The following is a 24,750-nucleotide window of genomic DNA, read 5'->3' on the forward strand; positions in this document are numbered from 1 at the left end:
TTACTGTGGGACATACTGGTTACAAAATATAAGTATGCATTTATGTCAAGAGTGCTACTTTCTTTTAATCACGGTAAACATTGCTCCTTTACTACCACCATTTGGCGGAGAGGAACAGTGCAAGACAATGATGTAAACCCTTGCAAGATTATAATGGCCTGAAGTGTGAGCACAAACACAGAGAACTTTTTCTGCAGAAGTATTTTATTTTCATAAAAATAACCAAGGGATATTTAATATCTCAATATACAAAACTTCGATTTTAAATAATTTATCCGTATAGCAAAAGCACTCTGAAATGATCTACCATTTAATCTGCATCCACTGAATTATTGGGAAGGTCTTCAAGCATAAAAGTTTGCAGCAACATTAGTAATGGTTTAACCTTGCTTTTGTATTAAAAAAAATGTGGAATTAATAGACTAAAGCAAATCCCGCGTGGCGTTTCTGAATAAAGATCTGTTGTTTGTTTGTAAAAAAGAAAAGCAATAAAAATGAACAGATAAGACAGCAGCATAACCAGCACACACCATGATCCTGAGAGCTAACAGCGTCCATATACTGTACATGTGTTTTAAACAAAGATATGAGAGACTGAACAGAGTCTTAAACAAAGCAGACATTGCCGTATATTTACATAAAAACGTGTCTGCTGCGAAAGAGTAGACAGCCATTCAATAAGACTAAATTTGACATCTTAAAAACAAAGACACAACTAGAAAATACAGAACATATTTTAGGTCATTACAAACAGTGTGTAAACATGCATCACGTATGCAACAATTCAACAATGAATGAGTGCACAAAACACACACATACATTTTTTGCATAATGTGCATTAATGCCAACAAAAGGTGCAGTGTAAAATTCTCTTAAAATGACCTGAGAGCAATTCTTCCTCAAACTCCTCCTAGTCCAATCACATCCCCTCCCAAATCACTTCCTACGTTGCTTTTATTTAACAGCTCTTCATCTTTCTCTAACAAGCTCTCAAGTTCTTCTAACTCCTTGTTGTTTTCCTCTACGTATCGCTTGTCTTCACACGGCTCTTCATCTTCATTAAGAAGCTCCACCATTCTCCTCATGAGATCTCCATCACTCTCCATCAACTCTTCAAAACTTCCAACCAGCTTTTCCTCAGGCATTTCTTTCAGCTTTTCATCATCATCATCATCATCATCTTGCTCCATCAGCTGTTGTGTTGCCTCGTTACTTTGCTCCTCTACCTCTCTGTAGTTATCTGTACACTCATCGTGCTCCTGTCCTACATCCTCACTCCCCTGAGGATCTTCATGTTCTTCTGCCCTTTGCTTCTCCTCCTCTTCTTTGCTCTCAGCATCTTCCTCTGCACGATTCACATCTCTACTCTGAGTTTCTTCGGCATTGTCTGAAGTGTCTTGTGCTGTTAGGCATTTCTTACCCTGAGGACTGTTAGATATCTCATCCTCCGGTAGGGGCTTCCAGTAGTCATATAGTTTTCCCTATGTGTAAAAAAAGCACCTCAGCTTAACATGAATTAGCTTTCCCTCTCGGTTTTCACAATGCTTTGCTTCAAGTTGCATATATTAAGATTGTGAATGCAAAGACCCTGGCACTTCATAACATGACAGTGTTCTACATTTCATATAATGTAGGATATACACTATTACCTCTTGAGGCCTTGTTCGTACAAGAAGCACCTGCCACCTGGTGTAAATCCTTGCAACAAAGTCCTTCACCTACAGAAGAGATGTCAAGCAGGCTGTCAATAAAAATGAAGGATCTTCAGAACAAAGAACAGAATAAAGCTGCACTTTACTTTGCTCCTGTACAGCATCTTCTCGCTCTCCCTTATGTCACACTTGATGTGTTTCTCCAGCTGAGAAGAGAGACTCCGTAGTTCGTTCTGGCAGTGAAAGAAAGCTAAAGTCAGTCCAAATGAAGTATGAAAATGGTATATAACAAAAACCTGACAGGACAAAGACTTAAACCAAAGTCGGATTATGTTATTTTCATGATGCACTTTAAACCCACGGTAGAGTGAACTTTTATTCTGGAAGGCTTTCAAAAAGCACCAATGTCATTGTATAAGGACTAAAGGTCTTTGCACACAGAGAAAGAAAAAAATTAAGTAATAGATTATATATGTATATAATTACAACGTGGTTTAGTTGAGGTGACTTAGCAAGACTTGATAACTTTTCCTCAAGTTAATAAATAAATACGACTTCAGAGCAAATACCCAAAAATCTAAAAACAGCACGGGAAGACATAATTTTGCTTTTAGCTGTATCAAACCGTCCCCAAATAATTTTACACATGATAACAATGTCACATATAACGAACAAAGGCACAATGATGCATAATGAACTAAGTCCTCTTTAAAATCAGAGCTCACTTCAATACACACAAGGACTTTCTCTTTACACAGAAATTTTTGTTCAGCTCATAATCGGCCCCTGTGGATCAGAGTGGTACCAAAACACAGAATGGTGACTGTGTCCACAGACGGAGTGTTTTTATGCGACTGATTCATAGACACTGTCTCTTTAAGACTGGACTATAATATGTATTAAAGACACTTACTCTCTGGTTTGAGGGTAGAAATTCAAAATTGGAAGCTTCATTTGTTAACGTCAAAAGGCTGTAGCAGAGGTAATATGCCTGTAAAAATACATGGTTTTGCAACATCACTCTTTGATATTAAAAAAGTAATGATTCAATAGCGCTCAGTCCTCAGAGGACTTTCTGCTTACTTGTTGGTCTAGAGTGGTATGGCAATCCTCAGTGCCCTTTGAAGACCTGAGAGCTTTCACCAGGGAAGAGGGGCGCAAATGAGGTAGAAAAGCTTTCAGCGCAGAGAGCTGGAAGAATTGTGTCATACAGTTATAATTCCTTTATATGTCAAGCAAATGAAGTGTCTGACAGTCACATTCCATATAACACCTGCTCAATTATATTATGTGACCATTGAAAATCTGTTGACATTCTAGTTTTAATACAAATTATTCTTACCTTAAACTCTGTGTTTGAGGGTTTGTACGTGCAGGTGTGGTTTAAAAGCTTAGAGATGATAGACACGCTCAGGTGTTGTTTTAATTGCCTTTTGTTGAAAAAGAAAATATAATTTAATAATTAACTTTCTTTATTTCTAGAATCTACACTCATAATGTGAACTGGTAGCATCAATATTTATGTCACATTACAGATTTAGACTCACTTTCCACGTCTGCCATCTGGCAGAAGATAAACGAGTCGCCTGAGGTTGTGATGATCCTTTGACAAATCACTCAACGTCTCGCAAGCTTTAGATAACTGCATGTTATAACAGAAAAGCTCTGTTACTTGAGGGATTCTTTTATAAAGTTACAGTTCACTTCAACATAAAACTTCTCACTACATGGAAATCATATTTTTTCTCTTTTTCTGTTCTTGGTGACATGAGCGAGGAGATGACATTTTTCATTTTGGGGAGGAGCTAGTCATTTCATGCGAATACACTGAAAGTAAATTTCTGACCTGGATGTCCCAGTGTGTGATGTTTTTGAGCAGATTTCGTAGTAGGAGAGTGAAGTGTCCGATCGGCAGCAATTGGAAATGAGTCTCCAGTCCAATTCGACATACAACTGTTACAAGCAACAGCAGCTCCTCGTCTGTGTACGCTCTCGGACACAACGCAGTACACAGAGACAGGTACTGAACGTATAAATAAACAAAACACTTCACTTGAAACCTGTTTTATAATTTGCCAATAAACTTGTAGTATGTACCCTGACACCCTTCAACTTACCCTGAGAACATTCTCAAAATTGTGTGCTGGTAACGTGTCATTGGCTTGGTCAGAGATCTCCGTTCCGTGACTGGTTTCTTCGGGCTGAAAGCCCTCTCTGCAATGAAATACAAAGGAACAAAAACTACTGGCACTTCATAATTACTTTTCAACTTCCACAAAACATAGTCACAGTAATACTGTAATAGTTAGAAAGGTTAAAAGCTTACAAAAGGTCTCCCTCTGTAAAAGGAGGTTGCAGGGCTTCAAGAGGGAAAAGGCTGATGAATGACGCTCCCATGTTAAGGAACACAAGCGTGATATCCTGTAAAGTGGGCACCCACACTTTAAACCTCTGGCTTTGAGTGTTTGGATTTTCCACTGCAAAACAAAACACAAAGTTAACCATCTTTGCAATTCTATAAGAATATTTGGCCAATGCGTGGTTTAGTGAGTATACCTATGTGCTCAGCAGCAGACAGAGCGATGCTTCGCAGAGAGTCCAGGATCCGCGAGGAAGTGATGGGGTTTGGGTGAACGGACATCATCTGAAAAAGTAATGCTCTTATATTTCAAGGAAATAATTGTTTAAACGTTTCTGTGGTTTTAATGCTGACAAAACAATTAGGATTTTGAATGGATTTTTGTTTTAGTCCAATATGTTTAAGTGACATAAGTTTTCTAACTGAAATGTATACGTTTTGGCATGTTCATGTAAATGTCTCAAGGGTGTATATGTTTCACATTGGATAATACAAGCAGGCCTGAACAAAATCCAGCCACGCAGATTTTGTAACAGATAGGAGTACTGCAGCTTCAAACTTCAACACAATAATGTATCAAATTCAACTGAAAATCTAAATATAGAGTATATCACATGAAACATATGGCGCCACAAAAAGCATGAACACTTAAGGCAAAGAAATTGTGCTTGTGCTATGATACTTCAAATGCAATGATATGCATCTAATGCAATGATATGCATACATTATTTAATAAGCTATGATATCCACACATTTACTGTACATTGCACATGTTATGAGATACTGTAGTTTAATTAAATATAAGACAGGTGGATGGCTTTACCTGAAAAAGCCAGAGTGTCACCTCAGGCTGACAAGGAAAATACATATAGGCTGTCCTCAACAAGCCTGCGCTGATCAGAAACAGCACTTGTTCAGTACGGGCCCTACAGAGGAAATAACAAAACACTCAGCTCAACACTTAATCTGAATCACGGACAAAAAATGTGATTTCCAAAACTTGCCCATCTTGACATTTAAACATTTAATATCGTAAGCAAGAAATAATAGACAGTCTTACTGAAGGAAAATGTGTTGTGATCGGTTTTGTGGAGTCAAGCTAATCTTCCTCAGGTCCAGCGTTAGGTGGTTAAAGAGTCGACCAAACTTAGCCGGAGTTAAGATTTCCTCTCCCGGGTGGATCTCCCTAATGGCGCATGAGGCGACCGAGAACTTTTGCAAAAATTCCCTAAACATAAACAGATAGTCATGGTTAACGATAATACTCAAAGGGAATTTTTCCCTTTTGGTACACTGAAAAGCACATTTCATTCATTATCCACCTTTGCATAGTAGAATCTTAAAACGGTGTGCTAATGCCTCACGTGCCCTGTAGTTCAGCCCTACAGCATGATGCCATGGGTAGAAGCAAAGTTTCCAGTTCCCTCTCAGCTTTTTCCATATTCATAACTGCTCCCAATTGTCCGAGAGTCACTGTGCATTTTGCTAACACCCCATTACTATAGCAACCCTAATGCTAGATATATAATGGAAATGACCTCACTGCCTCAACAAACTGTACTTATTTGATTCCTTCCTAAAGTTTGGATTATTAAAACAAACTGGAATTGCATGCCGTACGAACAAAGCCTAACAGAAGACCACTTATAGTAAAAACACATTACCTTTGTTCAAGTGAAATATCTTCCTCTTTAGCATCACTGTTCTCATCCTCATTTAAATTCAGCAGGTCCTCCTGACATGACTCTAGTAGCCGTCTTTCCAGCTCTTTTGACCTGTGCATTACAGAAAAACAAAGTTAGTAAAGTAATTATAAGACATTTATCAGGAACATGTCTAAATGGTGTGTGTTGTTTCAATTAATTCAATCACTTTTAATACATAATCGCGGGTTTGGGAGACTAAGGGTGTGAATGAACAATTTAATCTGTCGACTTTAAACACCCAGTTTTATTACAAAGCAGAATGCAAAATGAATAACAATTAGGACTAGACATTTAATTTTCTGAAAGAAAATATAAGTGGTGCGTGCCCATGAAAACTCTTTGTGCCTCCAATGGGCTTTTTCAATGTTCCCTGTTATGAAATAAACCCCTACAGGCTGAAACAAATATCTCCACTTTGCGTCGGGTCCTGATCCCACTGTTGGGGTTTATTCTGCAATAACACACGGTCTTGCTGTACATTATCCCGCTACTATTAATCGTGACATGCTGATGTCACATATTCTTGGTGCAAATGCAGACCTTCCACGCACTTTCCTTTTGGCTTCAAGGCAAGACACAAATTATTTAGATGATATTCAGTCCCAATTTTGTCCATTTTAAAATCATAGTTTACCCAAAAATGAAAATCCCGTCCGTATTTAAACAGCCTCTTGTCATTTCAAACATGTAAGGCTTTCTACTGAAGAATACATATGATATTTTGAAAAATGTAAGTATCAGAAAAGAGTTGGTCCCCATTGACTTGCATTGGTTTTGTCCATACAATAGAGGTCAACGGGGACCAGGTGTTTTCTGTATAGTTCCCAAAAGAAAGCGTGCGGAAGTCACACATATTTTAAATGACAAGAGGGTGAATAAATGATCATAGACTTCAGTTTTAGGAGAACAATTTGTTTAATGCATCAAAGGCAGAAGTCGGTGACTGTATAGTTTATAAATGTAACTCATCAAGCTGCATGACTTCGGGTACACATTACAAACGCAAAATGTGATTTCTCAGCGTTAGCATTTAAAGGACCAACCTTTCATTTTGTTCCTTCTCCTGCAGCATCTGTTCCAGTGTATTTCTGTAACTCACTGCGTTGGTCTTTGCTCTCATTGTCACGGGCTAATACAGATGATAAGAAAAAAAACAGGTGTTTTTGCTTACAAGGACACAACAAATGATAACCAATGACACTTGAGCTCATATAATGTGTTTCTTCTGTTCATGTACAGTCAGATTTTCACTTACTGCTGCTTTTGGCACTGGTGTGTTGGGCTCTGAGAAAGCGTCTTTCTCAGGGGTAACAGGCTCGCAGGCTCTCCAATCCATGATCTCCCTGAGGGACGGGAGCTGCTCATCCTCATCACTGCTGCTCAGGTTGATAGTGCAGCCTTCTCTTAGATCATCTTCTGAATCATCACCCAGCTCAATATCTAAGGGATCTTTCCACTGGGGGGAGCGTTTCTTTTCACTTGATTCCTCTGCTTTCACACTCGCAGCTGGGACAGGCATGTTAGCCTTGGGGCAGCGTGACTGCTCCACTTTCAGCTGTGTTCTTTCATCCGATTCCATCTTACATGTACCAGCATGTCCTGCAAAGCTGGGTGTTCTCAGATCGGGCCGATGGGGGGACGAGCTGATTTTAACGCTCTCCTTAAGGCTGGGCAAGGAGCTTGTGTGTGTGGGGGCAGCATTGCATTCTTGCTTGGCGTTTGCCTTTTTGCTGTGTGTTTTGGGTGCTGGCTGGCAGGGGTCCGGTTTAAAGAGGCCCTCAATGCTGTCAAACGTGGCGCTTGACTTGGGGGAGATTTTGTGCAGAGGGTTTTGGCTGGGTGGAGTTTGGGGATTTTTGTTGGCGTGTGCCACCATAGCATCTTTAGGCTGTTTAGTGGGCTGGAATAAATGCATTTTGTCACTCTCTGTGTTTGACTTACTGCCAGTCTCTTGTTTAAAAAGCTGCCTGGAGGATGGCAAAGGTCTTGGTTTATTGGGGTCTGATGTTTGTGAAAGTGGTTTAGGGCTCAGTTTATCTTTTATGGTTATCACAGACCCGTTGGCAAAGTTCAAAAAACCCTGTTTGACAAACTTTGGCAGTGAGTTTATACCGGGGGTTAAGCTGGGGGTGAGCCTGGCATCTATGCATGGACGTTTGTGATCCTTTTCACTGCCTGTACTAGAATCTCTTTTTCTTTTTGCAGCAAGGGACTCTCTGCCCTCTGTTGGCAGAAAGTAGAAATTAACACAAACAGCCGTAGTTTAGTTTCAGAAAATGTTCAACAGATCACGAATCAATGAGTAAATGTCAATGAGCAACACATGATTGTTCTCACAACACACCATTGATTACCGTAGCAGGAAAAATGCTTTATACATTTCTTTGTTCTGTTGAACAGAAAAGAAGATATTTTGAAGAATGTAGGAAAACAAACAGTTTTGGGGCACATTTGACAACCATTGTTATTTTTCCTGCTTTGGTTGTCAGTGGGGTCCTAGAACTGTTAAAGCATTGTTCCAAATATCCTTGTCTGTTCAGCAGAACAAAAAACATTTATACCGATTTGGAACAACTCGGGGGTGTTTTTTTACAGAATGTTTATTTTTGGGTGAACTGTGTCCCTTTACCTCCACACAACTGCATATATTTAAAGTGTTCTGCAAATATTGATATAATTTCTTATTTTCCGTGCTTGAACTGCGTCACTGGCTCAGTATAGAACGTTTACCTTTAAATAATGTGCAAAAACCAAAACAACTTCGATAGCCACAACACCAGAGCAGAGGAGTGAATTGTGTTGTTTGTAGAGATAGGTCAAGACTTTGTATTTACAGTATATTTGCTTTCCTCCAAACACGTTTGATGCCGTCAGGACATTTAAAATGTGCAGCATGACTTGCAGTTATTTCATAAAACTTAATAAAAAAATCTACATTTTTTGGGGGTTTTTTTTTAATCAAAGAAAGCTGAACAACATAAGGGAGAGTAAATTAAAAATTAATGATTTTTGGATGAACTAATCTTTAAACTTCTCCAGTTAACTAGCGCTCTAGTTTAGTAGCTGACATGAAACTCCACTGTCTAGGCTTCCACTGGAAGCCTCTTTAAAAGGCTGCACTGTTTTTGCATAAAGTCTCTTCTTAGGACTGGACACACATTGGCCAATGGTCAACCTCACTCAAGTCACCAGCATGAAAACAAATACGCAGTGCAAACAGGGCTTCATGCAACAACAAGAAATTGTACCAATGTTTACCTGGAGTAGGCCTCCCATGAGGTGGGCTTGATTCCTGTAATAAAAAACACATGATGAAACATGCTTACCATGAACAGTCACTTTTAGATACAGATTGTCAAAATATATATTGCATTTATTGTAATTATATTGGCATAAAATCTTATATAAGTTTTGGGCTCTTTTAGGAGCTATGTACCTTCCGATTGAACATGTTGTTATAAATGGAGGTTTTGTGGTCTCTATGCTCCATTCTATCTTTTCTCTGCTCAGGACGGTGGTGGATTCGCTGCGCTGTGCTAACTGAGCTTCTGGGTCTCTCCTTGACTAAGCATGAACTATGAGGCCTTGAGTGAGACGGCTGAGGAAGAGTATGTCTTCTAGACTTAACATCAATGGGAGGTAATATACATTTGTTGAGCTAAACACAGAATAACAGAAGAATAATAGTGATGGAAGTTATATGCCAGGAGACAGACACACTCACAGGAGTATTAATCATGAGTTATGACTATAATAAATTAAAAATAGAATTTTTGTTTTAGGTTTGGAGCTAATGTATCATTTTGACTACCACTGAGACATTCATTTAGCAAATGAATTATTTAGAAGGCTATTCCCAGCTTTCCTATGTGTGTATTTGACAATCTGAACAATAGCAACAGAAATTTGAAAAATGGAAGAATAAAACAGAACAGACAGAAATTAGAGACAGTAAGAAGGAATTAATAGTTACCCTCAGGTTTTCATTCAGCTCTTTAGTGAGAGCCAGAGATATAGCTCTGTCTCTTATGTAAGAACTGGTCCTCTGGAGGTCCTTTTTAGACCTAGGACCGAGAGACCCATCTTTACATGGGTAAATGTTTCCATTGCTTGCTTGTAGCTTTCTCATAACCACACTGCAATTTGACAATCTGTTCAGTTCTGTCTTAGCGCTCTTGTTGAATCTTGTTGGTTTAGGATGTGTTCTTGATACTTTCGGGGTCTTCTCGGTGGGTTCAAGGCAAGGTCTAACCGACGCAGGACGAGATGTGCCATCTGAACTTTGGTGCCGTGGAATACCGAGTGGAATGAGATCTTTCACTAAAAAAAAAACAAAGACAGTCACAGAGACAGTCTGGCTAGACGCAAATACAACAATGACTCCTTCATATCGCATGGTAGCTGAACCACATTACACACCTGGATTGCATGCTAGCACAGGTTTAATAAGACTATCAGCAATATCGGGTAAGCAGGAGGTACAGAAGTATGACTGACATGATTAAAACGGATAAATCTGGATTAAAAAGAGGGAAATTTTGCACGGATTAAGCAAGATATTGCATTCGCCCATATTCTTAAAGACATGCAATGCCAATGCACCATAAGCCCACAAGCAGATCAAAAGCAGCCCAACACGAAGCATCCCTGTAGGGTTCATAAATGCCACACAGGGGATATCTATCTCACCCATAGAGGTGATGTGTTGCTTCAGACTACTCGACATTTTATAGTGACGAAAGATAGCCAGGTGTCTCTAAAAGTCATCCATGTCATCTGTATAGAGTGAAATGCACGCATCATGTGTTAAAACAACTAAGAGCATGTCAAATTCTCGTTTGTTTAGCTAACCAAATCCAGTTTAGTTCAGTCTGTGCCACTGACACCCATTCCTATACGATGAGGTAGGCTGCACAAATACAGCATCTAAAGACATACAATACCATCAGCCGTCAAGATAAGATATGACAGATTTTGATGTTCAACAGACCTGTGATCCATGTTGCAAGGGTTGTATCAGGTGGGTGTGCCGCCTGAAAAACAAGGCAATGGGACAAATTCAGACAAAGATCAAAATAAAATAAAAGGTTTTCCGATTAGTTTAAACCGAGAAGTCGGTTTCAATTGTCCAAGTCTTTAGGCGGGAATACTTTCGGTATGCGCTCTGCTAACCAACCAACGTAAGCATGCTAGGCTCGAGAAACGAAACCAAAGTTTGTTTTAAGTTTCAGCTTAAATCATCACTGACAGCTAGAGACATGTTTTGTGGTTTGACAAATACCACAAATAAACATCCTTCCCGGATATCCAAATACTGTCAAACATGCCACCGTGAAGTCTGGTTCAACAATCCGTTCAAACACAAACAAACAGCTGAGTATTATCAACTCTAATAACGGCAACGTTTCGTTCATGGATGTTGAGCAGTTAGCAGAAGACGTTTACGACATCCAGTCAAACAAACCACGACTTACTTACGTTAGCTGTCAAGCCCATTCTGGGTACGCTTATTTAATCGTATGCGTCATTTCAAAGTAAAAGTAAAAGAAAAGCGCACGCACACGTGTTTAAGGGAGAAATGGCATTGAATGTGTACCAGACATCGCCGAGGATCATTTGATAAACTCCATGATGAACGCGCTGTTGTGTTTCTCAGGAGCCGCCATATGTATGTGGGAGGAGCCAGTGATGTATTTCACGGAAACAACCGATAGGGGGCATCAAGTGTGCGCGCCAAAATTAAACAAGTAGGAATAATAATGGGTCTGTTATATCAGCTGCAATAATGTGAAGGAGATTATACACGTTCCTATTAAGTTGCAGGAATTCTTAAACAAAAGTACAAAAGGGATAATAACCGGTACAAAACTTATTTTAAAAATGCATTAAAACCTACTGTAATTCGCAAATAAAAAACCTAGCGTGGCATTAAAGCCTTTAAAAGAGTCCACGACATTTGTTTGCTAGGACATTTATTTTTATTAGAAATACTTTCCACAAAAAAGCCCAAAGATGTCACTTTGTTTTATGTCGTGATACCACTGTGTTGAAGCATTTGTAGGGTAGTGTGTCGTTATGCGTGGATGATTGAACTTTAAATGCATTAAAATGCATTTCTTGAAAACACCTAGTCCACATGCCGTCTATTCTACACTATACGGTACTATAGCAGCGGTCTGGTAGGCTATTGTGTTACGGGGGCGTTCTGCAAATATTTGGGTTTAAAGTTCTGCTTGGACATCACTGGAGGTTATTGGAGCACGAAAATGCTTATGCAAAGCTTATCGTTCTGTGTTGCAATTATACTTTGCATTGCGCATGACTCGCAATCTGAAATCCAAACGATCGGTTATGTTTCTAAAGCTGACAATAATCACTTAAAATTATTAGTAGATCTGACTCAAAATGTTAGTTTGGACAAAGCGAAACCCACCAGCTCGTACCATGAGGAGAACACTGAGCCGCAAAGGAAGAGTGAAGAGAAGGCGCACAGTGAAGACGGACACCAGGACCACAAAGATGCTCGTGGGAAATCAGGCGAGTTATCTCTCTATGGGCTATAACGGAGGGAACATAACAATTATAAAAAGATTTTTTAACCATTTTTAAGTTATTACCAAAGTAAGTTACTCTAAACCATGACAAAGAATGCTTATCAATTTGGAAGAATTTAATATTTTTAATATATATTTAATATTTTTGGGAAGAATGTTTTTTATTATGTTTAATTGTGTTAGTAAGCAGTGTCTTTTTAGTTATTATGGCAAAAATATTAATTGGAATGCACAATAAAAAACTTGTAAAAATAAACTCTTCAATGATTTATTTGTTCTGGAAACGGTATTAAAACTTGCAGTGAATGGTCAGATCTGTTTGGTTACATGGTGTATGCTTAATTTGTTCATTCAGTGTTGAGAAAAAATGCTATATAACCCGAAATTTTGCTGATTCAGCCCCAACAATAAATCAACATGATGTTGATTCAGCATTTATTCATACACACACACACACACACACACACGTGCATCCACACACATCCACTTTTGGGAAACATTCTCCTCTCTGGCTTAATAAGTAGCTGTTTATATTAGCCTCTATGTTGAATGCCTGTGTCCATGTCTTGACAGATTGTCCACCACTGGGTTTGGAGTCTCTAAAAGTGTCTGATGAACAGCTGGAGGCTTCCTCGTATTTGAATGTTGGGTTAGGTGCTCATAGAGGACGCCTTAACATACAGGTCAGCCCACTTTGTATATGTTTGCTAACTGTATATAAATTCTTTAATGATAATAAATAAGTCTGGAATTGCACTCTGAAAAAGGGTGCCACAAAAGTTACCATTTCTGGTTCTCCAACTAACCTTTTGTGAGGCAGAAAAGTTTCTTATTGGCATCATTAAGCACTTTTTTTGTTTTAGACACAATTGTTGATTTTTTTATGGTTACGCTTGTGTTCAGAGATTGATAAAGAGATGAATCTATTGCTTTGTGCTGTGTAGTCTGGTTTAGAGGATGATGATGAGTATGATGGAGCGTGGTGTGCGGAGCTGGAGGATCAGGAACAGTGGTTGCAGTTGAATGCTCTCAGACCAACTCTGTTTACTGGGGTCATCTTACAAGGCAGAAACTCCATCTGGGGGTCAGTGTGTGTTTTACACTCTGAAGATATAAAGTTTATCATCACTATTAAACTTGGAAACAACACTATATTGAGACCGTTTACTCATTTCTTAGGAAAATTTGCTTCAAATGGCCTTACTTCTACAGACTTCTATTTGTTCATGGTAATAATTGTTCACTAAATTGTGAGTTGTGTTTGTTTGTGTATGTGTGTAGCTTGCACTGGGTCCGCACTTATAAAGTGCAGTTCAGTAATGACTCACTGGTCTGGAAGCTCTGCATGAATGGATCAGAGGAGGCGGTAAGTTTTTATAAAAGTGCATCTAACCTACATTTTTCAACTCTGCATCATGGAGAATTTCTTTGATAGAGTCCATTGTAAGAAAATACTTGCACAGCAGATTAAGGCATTAAGATTCATAGGGAGAGCAATACTAGTTGAGTTCTGGATCAAGGTCCTTTCCCAGTCCTGTCCAATAAACGGAAAACATAACAAATAGACCTTAGGAATAAGCAAGACATACATCTTTGAATACTGTCAGAGAAAAGCCTGTTTAGTAATGTTTCGTAGTTGTGTCTTTTACTTTCTATTGCAAGTTAACTTTACTGTATCTCTCCTGATAGCTGACTCTCTGTGCAGGTGTTTGTCGGGAATAAAGATCAAGAGACTCCGGTTCTGGCTCTTTTCCCTGAGCCCTCAGTGGCCCAATACATTCGCATTAACCCCCAGACGTGGTTCAGCAACGGCACCATTTGCCTCCGGGCTGAAGTGCTGGGCTGCCCAGTGCCAGGTTCAACATTACACTACTGAATTTTTAAATATTAAGTTCATGACCACAGTTTTGGTCAGGACATATGGAAACTGGTTTAAATAAAAAATAAAATTTAGTTAGGTTTGAATGTAATGAAGTTTGTATAGTGTATTTTGGAACCAATGAGTAGTTATACACTGCTATGCACAGTTTTGCAAATCTTGTCTGTGTTCGTAGATCCTGACGAGTCCGTGAGCGGATCCTCAGATAACCTGGACTTCAGACATCACAATTACAATGAGATGAGGAAAGTAAGTACGTTTTAGATCTCAAACGTTGTCTTCACAACAATCCTACTTTCGAAATTTCCCTTAAATGAATTGACACAAATCACTTTCTCTCCAGCTAATGAAGTCTGTGACAGACGAGTGTCCAGATATAACACGCATCTACACCATTGGCAGGAGCTACACGGGACTGAAGCTTTATGTTATGGAAATATCCGATAACCCAGGGAAACATGAGCTTGGTAAGCGTTCACTTCCAGACCCTGCATTCATTGTATGAGGTTATTTAAGGTCCCCGTAATTGATGTATGTGTTCCAGAGACTTACTCTAATAGACCACACACCTAAATAGAGTTCAAATGCCTTTTTCAACATCTCAAATATCTCTTTCTTAAAACAAATAGTAGAATGTGATTTGTTTGCTTTTAATCTTCTGATTTTTCTAATTCGTCATAACTTTGTTACATGTTGTTGACACACATCTGCTTTTTATCATTTGTTGGGCCAGAATAAACATTCCGTTTTGATCAGATGCTGGTTAGGGTTAGGGTTCGTCTTCCACATTTAAAAACAATATAGTGTACTGTTTCACTAAAATAAACTGTAGTAAATTGTAGTATATTATAGTATACTAGTATAGATACTGTAGTAAATTGATAAACTGTAGTATATACTGTACATTGTAGTATTTATTATAGTAAGGTTAAAAACAATACAGTATTTATTTATAGTACTAATATTGCTAAAGTTTGTTTGATTTCCAATCATTAGGTGAGCCAGAGTTCCGCTATGTCGCCGGGATGCATGGAAATGAAGTCTTGGGCCGTGAGCTCCTGCTGAACCTCATGCAGTTTATATGCCGTGAGTATAAGCGAGGCAATCAGCGTGTCGTACAGCTTGTGAAGGACACACGCATCCACCTGCTGCCATCAATGAATCCAGATGGATATGAAATGGCCTATGAGAAGGTGTGAAGCAAAGTAATCGAACAGAAGGCTGTATTAAAGGTTTGATGTGTTAAAAGAAGAAAGCTATTTGAATTTGGCATCTGTTTATCATCAGGGTTCAGAACTTTCTGGATGGGCTCTTGGACGCTACAGCTTTGAGGGAATCGACATGAACCATAACTTTCCTGACCTCAACAACATCATGTGGGACGCTCAGGAGCTGGCCACAGACAAGAGGAGAGTGAGCAACCATTACATCCCAATGCCAGAGTACTACACCTCAACCGAAGCTTTAGTACGTATACCTGTAAAATAAGCCCTATTATTGCCTTTTTGGTATTTTATCATGCAATATTTACTTATAAAACACTGTTGTTTTTTTAAGGTATTGATTGTTGTATTTACATTTACGCATCTGGTAGATGTTTTAACCTGTAAGTGCATTGAATCTGAGTTCATGACATTGGATTTGTTAGCCCCCCCCCATGCTTTACCAGTTGAGCTGAAAACAACGATTTCATTTTAGATAAGACCTCCATGGTAGCTGGCCAAAAAAGTTTTAGAGATTTTGAGAGTTTATCCACAAAAAGTCATATTTATTGAACTTTTCAATAGTCTCTTTGTTGATGCACACTGCACATCTGCATGGAATGTGAGAACTTCCTCTCAGCTGAGGCTCCCTGTGCCGGGGCCTCCAGAAGAAAAGAAAACACACTGGGCTGAAAGAAAAGTACACACATTACTTACTGACAATCTCACAAGCAAAGGCATACATTTTCAATTCATCCATAAACATGAACCATCTCCTCTGCAAGCTTAAAAATGGGGACATGTTTGAAAGAACTTAAAGATCTAATATGAGTTTTAGGATCATTCTAGGTGAAGTTTCAAGTTTGTTTGGGGGTGGGCCAGGAGACTTGAATCATCGTAAGGAATTTTATTTCGATATACATGTCAAAAAGTGGCTCTGGTTTCATTCACACTCCACAATTAATGCGCTGGTGGACCAAAGCATGTTTCAGAATGCCTTATACCCAAGATCTTTACACAAGATTGCCAGCTGTAGTCAAATCATTACTATAAAAAATGCTCAATAAAATATACTTTAGTGTGATAGTCTTAAAGGGATAGTTCACCCAGAAATGTAAGTTCTGCCATCATTTACCCACCCTCAGATTGTTCCAAACCTGTATAAATGTCTTTGTTCTGCTAAACACAGAGAAAGATATTTGGAAGAATGTCAGTAACCAATTAGATTTTTGGGGAAACTCCAATTTATGCCTTTTTACATTTATTCATTTGGCAGACGCTTTTATCCAAAGCGACATACAAGTAGTTTTTTACAATGGCACATTACTGCAGAGCGATCAGGTGTAAGATGCCTTGCTCAAGGGCACTTCAGTCATGACCTGCTGGCACTGAGATTCGAACCGGCTACCTTCTATCCTTATCCTTAAAAGATCTCAATTGCAGATTATTATATGGCATAAATGCACATGTGCCCATGTCTAGATTGCTCCAGAGACACGTGCCGTAATCAGTTGGATGCAAGACATTCCATTTGTTCTGAGTGCTAATCTGCACGGAGGAGAGCTGGTGGTCGTTTACCCGTTCGACTGCACGCGCGACTGGATCCCTCGCCTGGACACGCCCACCGCAGACAACGATTTCTTTCGCTGGTTGGCTGCTGTGTATGCATCCACCAATCTAGCGATGGCAAACCCAGATCGGAGAGTCTGTCACTATGAAGACTTTCAGCAGCACAACAACATCATCAATGGAGCTGATTGGCACACGGTTCCAGGAAGTGAGTCAACAGCAAACACATACACCTTACAGGACGAATGGATGAGCTCGACGTTTGCCTATAATTTGCATGTGCAAGTCAAACGAACAGTTGACCCAGAAATAAAAACCATGTCTTCATTTACTCATTTATGTTTTATTTACTTTACAAAAAAAGCTATTTAGGAGCATTTAAAATGTTTTTCCGCTTTAAATATATTTAGATATTTGTTTATCCACGTTCCTCATAAAGAAGTGCTTTATAGACCGATATTAAAGTAATATTGATAGAGGTGTTAACCATTCATCACGATTAATCACATCCAGAATAATTTTTGGTGATTACATGTGTACTGTGCATATTTATTTTGTATTTATAAACACATACTGTATTTATAAACACACATATTAAGACAAATTTGTTGATATTTAAATGAAAACATGAATTGCTTTTTATATTTTACTTAAATATATATGTATGTGTTTATAAATACAAAACAAACATCCAGTTACATGTTTTACACTGGATGTGATCAATCGTTTTACAGCCTTTTCCCTTAATCTTTCATTTTGTTCTTCATTTGACTTTCTAGGTATGAATGACTTCAGTTACCTCCACACTAACTGTTTTGAAATAACCGTGGAGCTGTCATGTGATAAGTTTCCTCATGCCAGTGAGCTCCCTGTCGAGTGGGAGAACAACAAAGAGTCTCTCCTTCTGTACATGGAGCAGGTGTGTTTACTTCCCCTGCATCGTATGTGAAACACATAGCTACGTCTGAACCAAATGTTAATTTCTCTCTCCACCCTCTTCACAGGTGCACAGAGGCATAAAGGGTGTCATCAGGGACAAGGACACTAAAGCTGGAATTGCAAATGCTGTCGTTAAAGTCGAAGGCCTGGATCATGACATAAGATCTGGTATGTGTTTTCCTTTTTAAAATTAACATATTGACAGCCCTAATAAAAACTTTTACATATTTTGATTATTTTATCAGCTTTGTTATACAATATTTCGTCTCTTCCTTTCGTTCGTGTGTGTGTAGCTGTAGGTGGTGATTACTGGCGTTTAATGAATCCAGGCGAGTATAAGGTAACTGTCTGGGCAGAAGGTTACTACCCCCGCATCCGTCAATGCTCAGTAGGGTCAGAGCCCCGGCCAACCATCTGCGACTTTACCCTTACGAAGACATCACAAGATCTTCTCAAACAGATTCTAGCTAAAGGCAGGAAAATCCCAAGGGACAATCAGGTACGGATCCGTGCCATGCGAATGCGCAAACTCCGTGCCAGCACCAAGTTTGTCAACCGCCAGCGAGAGCAACAGCAGCGTCTTAACAAAGTCAAACCGAAATGAACTCGTAGATATTGAGACGGTCTGTCACAGGTTGAGAGACACTGAGATTCTGAACTGTTACATTACTCACCACTACACCCTCCATTTTTATAATGGAAATAAAATACACGACCGGTCAAAAGTTTGAGAACACTTACTCGTTTATTCGTATTGTTTTCCCACATTTTAGAAAAATAGTAGCTTATCACATCCGTGGAATAACAAAGGGAACTATCAGAATTACATTACGACTAAAAAATGTGAACAGAAATCTAACTTGCTATATTTTAGCATCTTCAGTGTTGTCATCTTTTGCCTAGAATTTGCAGAAAATGTTTCATGGCATTTTATCAAGCAGCCCAACGTCTCAACCAGAAATGTTTTTTAAACAATATAGAAGGAATTCCCAATAATTATGTGCTTTTATTGGCTGCTCTTCATTATTCAAAGTCAATTTCATAGACAATTTTATTAAATCAAATTTTTGTTTGTAATGAAAAAGATGTTTGCACAATCCGATTCTTCTCCAAGAAACGGATTTCAGAAGCACACCCCCTCATATCAAAACTCTTTTTAAGATAATGAGAAACATTTCACTCAAGTGTTATAAAACTTTTGACCGGTAGCTAAACTAAATATGTTTCTTTTACCACTACATATTTCTAAGAATGTCTAATTTTGAAACAAAAACTGAAGTTGTAGCTGGTATTCTACACTCAGATTATGTTATTGATACAAAAAGCTAATAAAATATAAAAAACATCTTTCAGATATTCTTTTTTTCACAAATATCTCATTTAGACCTAAAATGTTTTAAGATTTTGAAGAGAGAATTTTGATATAACCCGTATGAGAAATATTTAAGAATCCGTGCTGTTTCTTGTACAAGGTTTCTTTACTTTTTGAAGCACACAGGCCCTCTTTGGACAGCTTTTAAACAGCTGATCTGCTGGAATACGAGACATGCCAATGCTTATTCAGTGTACTTTAGCAGCATAAAGTGTCCCAAACACCTCTTTTGTATACACTTTTTCTTCTCTGTGTCAAACTGAACTTATTACAAAAATTCTTTATTTAATATATCTGTACCACTGCATCCTTAGTAATGTTAACATAAAGAGAGTGATTCGTACTCTATGACAATCATTGTTAAAGTATGGTCACTCTTTTATAATAACTGAACCACTGATATTAGTCCCAAAAAAGCTGGACATCCATATTTGTCCCTCCTCCCGATTTGGAGAATGCTAAATTCAAAATATAAAACACTCATCAATCAGTTAAACCTGTATCCAACTGCTACCTCGCACTGTCCTCATGTCCAGAGTTCACAATCTTCAGCGATGTGTTAGGAGCATCACATCATGGTATTCATCCGGACCACTGATTGTCCCTGTTGAGTCCATATGTATGAACAAAAACTAACAGAATTCTCTAGATCATTCAGACCAACCAGTCAGTAGTAAATGTGTTCATCCTAACACACACGTACACAGTACATACTGCATTTGACAATCTAGAAATCAGACTTAAGTTAGTGTTAAGAACAAGCAGACTACCAAACATATAAAAAAGAAAGTAAAGCCACATACTTCCATAAAAAAACATGGCGAAGACTAAAATGTTTGGCAAAACGCAAAAATTGCCACCAGGTAGAACATGACCAGCCTGAACTGCTTACAGATAAAGTAAGACTTACATGTAAATGGCTAAAGCTGTTACTGCGTGAATGAGCAAACATGAAAAACATCTCACAATTCTCCAACGTTCACATATGTGACCGACCACATTCAACCTCCATTGCTCCATCGAGTGAAGACTCATGCCATCATCTCTCATTACTGCACAAACAGTTTATAGCGTAAATGACAATTACATCTAAAAACAGCAAACTTGCATGTATACACGATGCTGTGACCCAAGAAATCACAATCATTTCTTTCTACCATAACCTGCCATCAACATTTGTCTGACCAGTCAAATGCGTCCGCCATTTGTAGCAGGTACAAAGATATAGTTCAGCAATTCATGTAAATTAGTTGATCTGTTTGTGGTTAAAAGTGTGGTTGGTACAGGGATACACGTCCACTGAGGCAGCCCGACGCTAGCTGACAATGAGTTGGTGAGAACTTTGTTGTGAGCACCACATCGCTGTGAGAGTAGATGGAGCGAACCTCCCGCAGCAGAGCCGTCTGCACGGGCATGCAGTCCACCAGCTCGCCACACTGCTCGTCGAAAGACAGCAGACGCACACCGTAACCATACGGTGAGCAAATGAGTCGTCCATCTGGGCTGAAGCATAGCTCCTTAATGTAGCCACGGCCAACGTTTGCCTCCTCGATGTAGTGCGTGAGACGCAGAGAGCAGCGAGGAGACGATGGGGGTCGAGGTGGTGCTCCCTCCTGAAACTCATACACACACGTCCACTGGAGAAGGGAAGAAACAGACTGTTAGATAAAGATAAAACCCCCTGGTTTTCCACCATTCTGTTGTCTATACGGTAGTGCCGAATTATAAGGTGCATCTGGTCTGGTCATATTTTTCTACAGGCACATTTGACCAATTCCTTACCACATCAATCTTATATGATAACTATACTATATACTATTAATAGTAATATACTATTAATATATACGTTTTTTGTGATATATAATAGGTATAAGTTAGTAGATTCACAGAAAAGTACAAAAACATTAAATGCCCATTTTTAGAATGCAATATAAAATGCATCGCAAGAAATTGCAACTTTGAGGCGTGAACAAAATGCTCATTGGGTTAGCAGTCACACAAAAACAGACAAAGGAAACACACAGTTTAACTGCAAAAGAATGAAGAATTAAGATTAAGAATAAGGTGTGAAACCACAAGAAACCCTTCAGTCTCCTTAAGGGTTTCTCATGGTTTCACACATTATTCTTCATCTTAATTCTTCATTCTTTTGCAGGTAAACTGTATATCTTCTACTTTGTTTCTGTTTGACTGCTAACCCAATGAGCATTTTGCTACTCCATTGGTCACGCTTCAATGTATTGCATTCTAATTATGGACATTTCATATTTTTGGACTTTTCAGTGTATATTGTTTTATTTTACTCGATATACCTGTAAACGAAATAGAAATTAATTCTGCACACCTTAAAATAAAGCGTTTTTTCACTTCAAGCCTTTGCTAACTATTATATATCCCTGATTATACAGTATACACAATTAATTGTAATTATTTAGAATTGGTCAAATGTGCCTTGAACAAAATATGAACAGATAATCAATGTACCTAATAATTATCCACGCACTGTAAAGAAAAGTATACTACACTGTACTTTTGAACTGTTGTTTAGGCAAATTACTGACCTCCTGATCATCCATGTTGCTGGAGCAACGGAGAAGTGTGGCCCAGCCCTTAGGATGCAGTTGTAAGGAGGTGATGCAATTTCCTCTGTCCCTCTCACCTGGGATCTCTGGGGTTAAGACCTCCAGACTGTTTCTGGGTGACAAACCTGGACAAAATGTGAACATAATGAGAACCATAATAATGACCCTAAAAATCACTGATGGGTAAGATTGACTAAAAACTGAAGTAGTAAAGGTTTAAGGAAAAGTTCACCCAAAAATGAAAATATTGAGCCATTTATTCAATCTTCAGTCATTTCAAACCCATATGACTTACGTTTTACGCAGAACACAAAAGATATTCAAAAGAATGTTGGTTACCCAACAACACCAGTCCCCACTGACCTTTTTTATGGACACAAAACCACGGTGACATTTCGAAATATGTCTTATTCAGTGTTCCACAGAAAACGAGTAATATACAGGGTTTGGAAGACATGAGGGTGAATAATTGACGACTGCATTTTTGTTTTAGGTGAACAGTTTAAGAATAGAATAAGCACTTGCACTTTAAAAAAATAATAGCAATATAAATGTAGTTGTACTTATCTATTGTATAATATGTAAAACCATTCTATTTAAGCTTTACCCTCTCTATGCGGATGGATTTTGCTGTCAATAGTATGACGAGAACCCCCTGACCTGGGACCTGCCGATGAACCTTCTGAGAGAAAGAAGAGATTCTCAATATACATTTGTGCTACATAAATTTGTATACATCTTGCAGAATTTGGAAAATGTTTAAAGGTTAAGAATTCTGAAAACGAAGATTTGTTGTAAATAATTTAGTAATGAAAGGGAACAAGCTATTTCACATAATACCTATTTACATATACACCACAATTGTATACAGTATATATCAATATCAATAATAGACACAAAATGCTTTTTTAAATTGCTTTTCTGAACTTAAAGCAACAAACAAGAATACTCTAAACATAACTGTTGTAACACGTTTTCTGTATGAATTCACCATAGATTATTATTATTTAACTTATGTCATTTTATGTTCTATTCTAATTTAATACCTGAAAAGCACATTCTTATGTTACGACTTCTTCCCAAATCTATCCGAGCAAATATCAGCTCCTGCATAAGTGCTTCCCATACCACCGCTTCTCTAGTTTTCACATTTTATTATATTTCCCACGTATCAAATATGTCATGCGTTTATGCTTTATAACATGCAAATACCTGTGCCGAGCGGAGCTCTGCGGGCCCGTAGGATACGGTAGCTGCCGACCTCAAGGCTCTGGGTCAGGTCAAGATCATGTAAGATGAGCAGGTAACCAGAGGAGGTGGAGATCAACATCTTACTGCAGTCTGGAGTCAGACGCATACGCATTAAATAGCGTGTGTGAAAAAACTTTTTGTGGGGGCAGCCGTCTTCTGTAAACCTTAACGGACAGCCAGCAGAATGATCAAGTCATGTGCAAACTCACAACAGCCTTTAAACATACACCCGACCATAACCCGCAAACACACATACCTGTTGGTATCCCACGTAATGACATTTCCATCAAATCCAGATGTGACCAGCAGGCGAGTGTTCGTGTCATACTCTATGTTCTTGACCCAGCTGGCATGGCCGTGCAAGGAGCACACCTTCGTGTTGAGTTTCCGCAAATCCCACAATGCAATAGTAGTGTCATCAGAGCAGGTCGCAAACAGCCGGTTGTCAAGAAACCTAAATATGACACAAGATCAACCGCACGCAGACATCACAAAGAAACAAACGGGCAAAGGTTAAGCATGGAATGCTGTGAAGTTTCATATGGAACTCTTTTGCAAACGAAATTAAGGCTTGTCACTCAGACGTGGCATAAAATATGTTTGTGACTATATACCTTATGTTGTTTACACAGTCCTCATGAGCCTCCACCAGTGTTTTGATATGTCTGGAGGAAACGGGGTCAAACAACAGCACCTCTGTCTGTTCACAAGCAACCGTCAAAACCGACCTAAACAGATATTCAGTGATGATAGTTATTAATTCAAAAATACCTTTAAAAAACAATAAAAGCTTTCAACTTTGTGTTGTGTCTCTTATTTTGTTTTAAACAATAAATCTTAGAGTCCGTTACAAAGACAGTTTTTCTGATTTTAAAATGTACTATTTAAAGGTTTGTGTTTGTGTAAACGTATGTTTCATTCTGTGGACTACGAACACGACAAATGACAACTCATCAAATGACAAACTCGTATTTTCTCACGTAACTTACCCGTCCGGTGAGTACTCTAGGTTAAAGACAGCACCGTGAGTCTGTGTGCTTAGGTTCACAGAATCAGTAGCCGGGCTCATGGACGAATAAAGCCGTGTCATGGTCCGAAATTGATCCCGCACAGGGTCCACGAAAGGCCCCCTACGGATCGTCCTCCTGCAAATCCACGAGAACAGAGAGTCGTACATGCTCGAGACCCTAGACCCCGTCCGACCATCTCCGGCTAACTCGAGCCTCGAGCTGCCCTGCACACATGCACTCTCCTGGCCCGCTTGCGGAGATGGTGGCCTCGTTGACCCCTTGTCCTCATCGGTGTTTACCTCTTCGTGCCGCAGTTCGCCGTCCAGCTCGCGGACACGGGCGGCGCGCAGCACCTCGGGGTCTTCATTGTCGCTCGGCTGTCCCGAGCTCATTGTTGCGCGAGTGTTGTTAGCGGCTCCGTTTTGAACGCCAGCTTTGAGCAGATCTGCTCTCCTTACTCACGCTTCTCCAGCTTTATGGGGACAGACACTGGACCTGCACGCCAGGCCGTTTCTCAGCGCTTCCAGATACCGCTTAAACATCCATTAATACAAACACAAGACTGCTGCGGATGTGCGAGTGTACAACTAACTACGTATTTCCGGTTCCTGCATATGTTAAAACCACCGTGGTTCAAATTAAACCGTATTAAAGCACGGTGCAATAGCTTTTAGA

At 39.1% G+C, this 24,750-nt stretch overlaps 3 protein-coding genes across 10 annotated transcripts; 1 reads left to right on the forward strand and 2 right to left on the reverse strand.

Moving 5' to 3' along the window:
* Positions 1-176: 176 nt before the first annotated feature.
* Positions 177-11,404, reverse strand: slf2 (SMC5-SMC6 complex localization factor 2). 8 transcript variants are annotated; one of them, XM_079472670.1, is made up of 22 exons: positions 11,314-11,404; positions 10,708-10,750; positions 10,407-10,493; positions 9,691-10,037; positions 9,154-9,375; positions 8,976-9,009; positions 6,973-7,940; positions 6,761-6,846; positions 5,676-5,786; positions 5,072-5,239; positions 4,835-4,937; positions 4,209-4,296; positions 3,979-4,129; positions 3,770-3,866; positions 3,499-3,675; positions 3,200-3,294; positions 2,995-3,082; positions 2,736-2,843; positions 2,566-2,643; positions 1,799-1,885; positions 1,650-1,718; positions 177-1,481 (listed from the first exon to the last, which is right to left on the reverse strand). In XM_079472670.1, exons 3-22 carry the CDS (start codon positions 10,441-10,443, stop codon positions 900-902), a joined length of 3,696 nt encoding a protein of 1,231 aa, XP_079328796.1. In that variant the 5' UTR covers positions 10,444-10,493; positions 10,708-10,750; positions 11,314-11,404; the 3' UTR covers positions 177-899. The 8 variants fall into 8 exon arrangements, with proteins under 8 accessions (XP_079328796.1, XP_079328800.1, XP_079328801.1 ...); XM_079472674.1 differs by having other exon boundaries at positions 9,154-9,339; positions 11,314-11,394; XM_079472675.1 differs by having other exon boundaries at positions 9,154-9,315; positions 11,314-11,391.
* A 523-nt stretch (positions 11,405-11,927) lies between these two features.
* cpxm1a (carboxypeptidase X (M14 family), member 1a) lies at positions 11,928-19,454 on the forward strand. The gene is made up of 13 exons (XM_079472687.1): positions 11,928-12,254; positions 12,845-12,954; positions 13,216-13,355; positions 13,553-13,637; positions 13,977-14,127; positions 14,326-14,399; positions 14,494-14,617; positions 15,147-15,343; positions 15,438-15,617; positions 16,835-17,129; positions 17,701-17,840; positions 17,926-18,028; positions 18,154-19,454. The coding sequence occupies exons 1-13, from the start codon at positions 11,984-11,986 to the stop codon at positions 18,462-18,464; spliced, it is 2,181 nt and encodes a 726-aa protein (XP_079328813.1). The 5' UTR covers positions 11,928-11,983; the 3' UTR covers positions 18,465-19,454.
* wdr32 (WD repeat domain 32) lies at positions 18,590-24,698 on the reverse strand. The gene is made up of 7 exons (XM_079472688.1): positions 24,055-24,698; positions 23,680-23,793; positions 23,322-23,519; positions 23,027-23,229; positions 22,422-22,496; positions 21,794-21,939; positions 18,590-20,869 (listed from the first exon to the last, which is right to left on the reverse strand). Exons 1-7 carry the CDS (start codon positions 24,465-24,467, stop codon positions 20,498-20,500), a joined length of 1,521 nt encoding a protein of 506 aa, XP_079328814.1. The 5' UTR covers positions 24,468-24,698; the 3' UTR covers positions 18,590-20,497.
* Positions 24,699-24,750: the final 52 nt, after the last annotated feature.

This window comes from Barbatula barbatula (assembly GCF_947034865.1).
Source record: "Barbatula barbatula genome assembly, chromosome: 14".
NCBI lineage: Eukaryota > Metazoa > Chordata > Actinopteri > Cypriniformes > Nemacheilidae > Barbatula > Barbatula barbatula.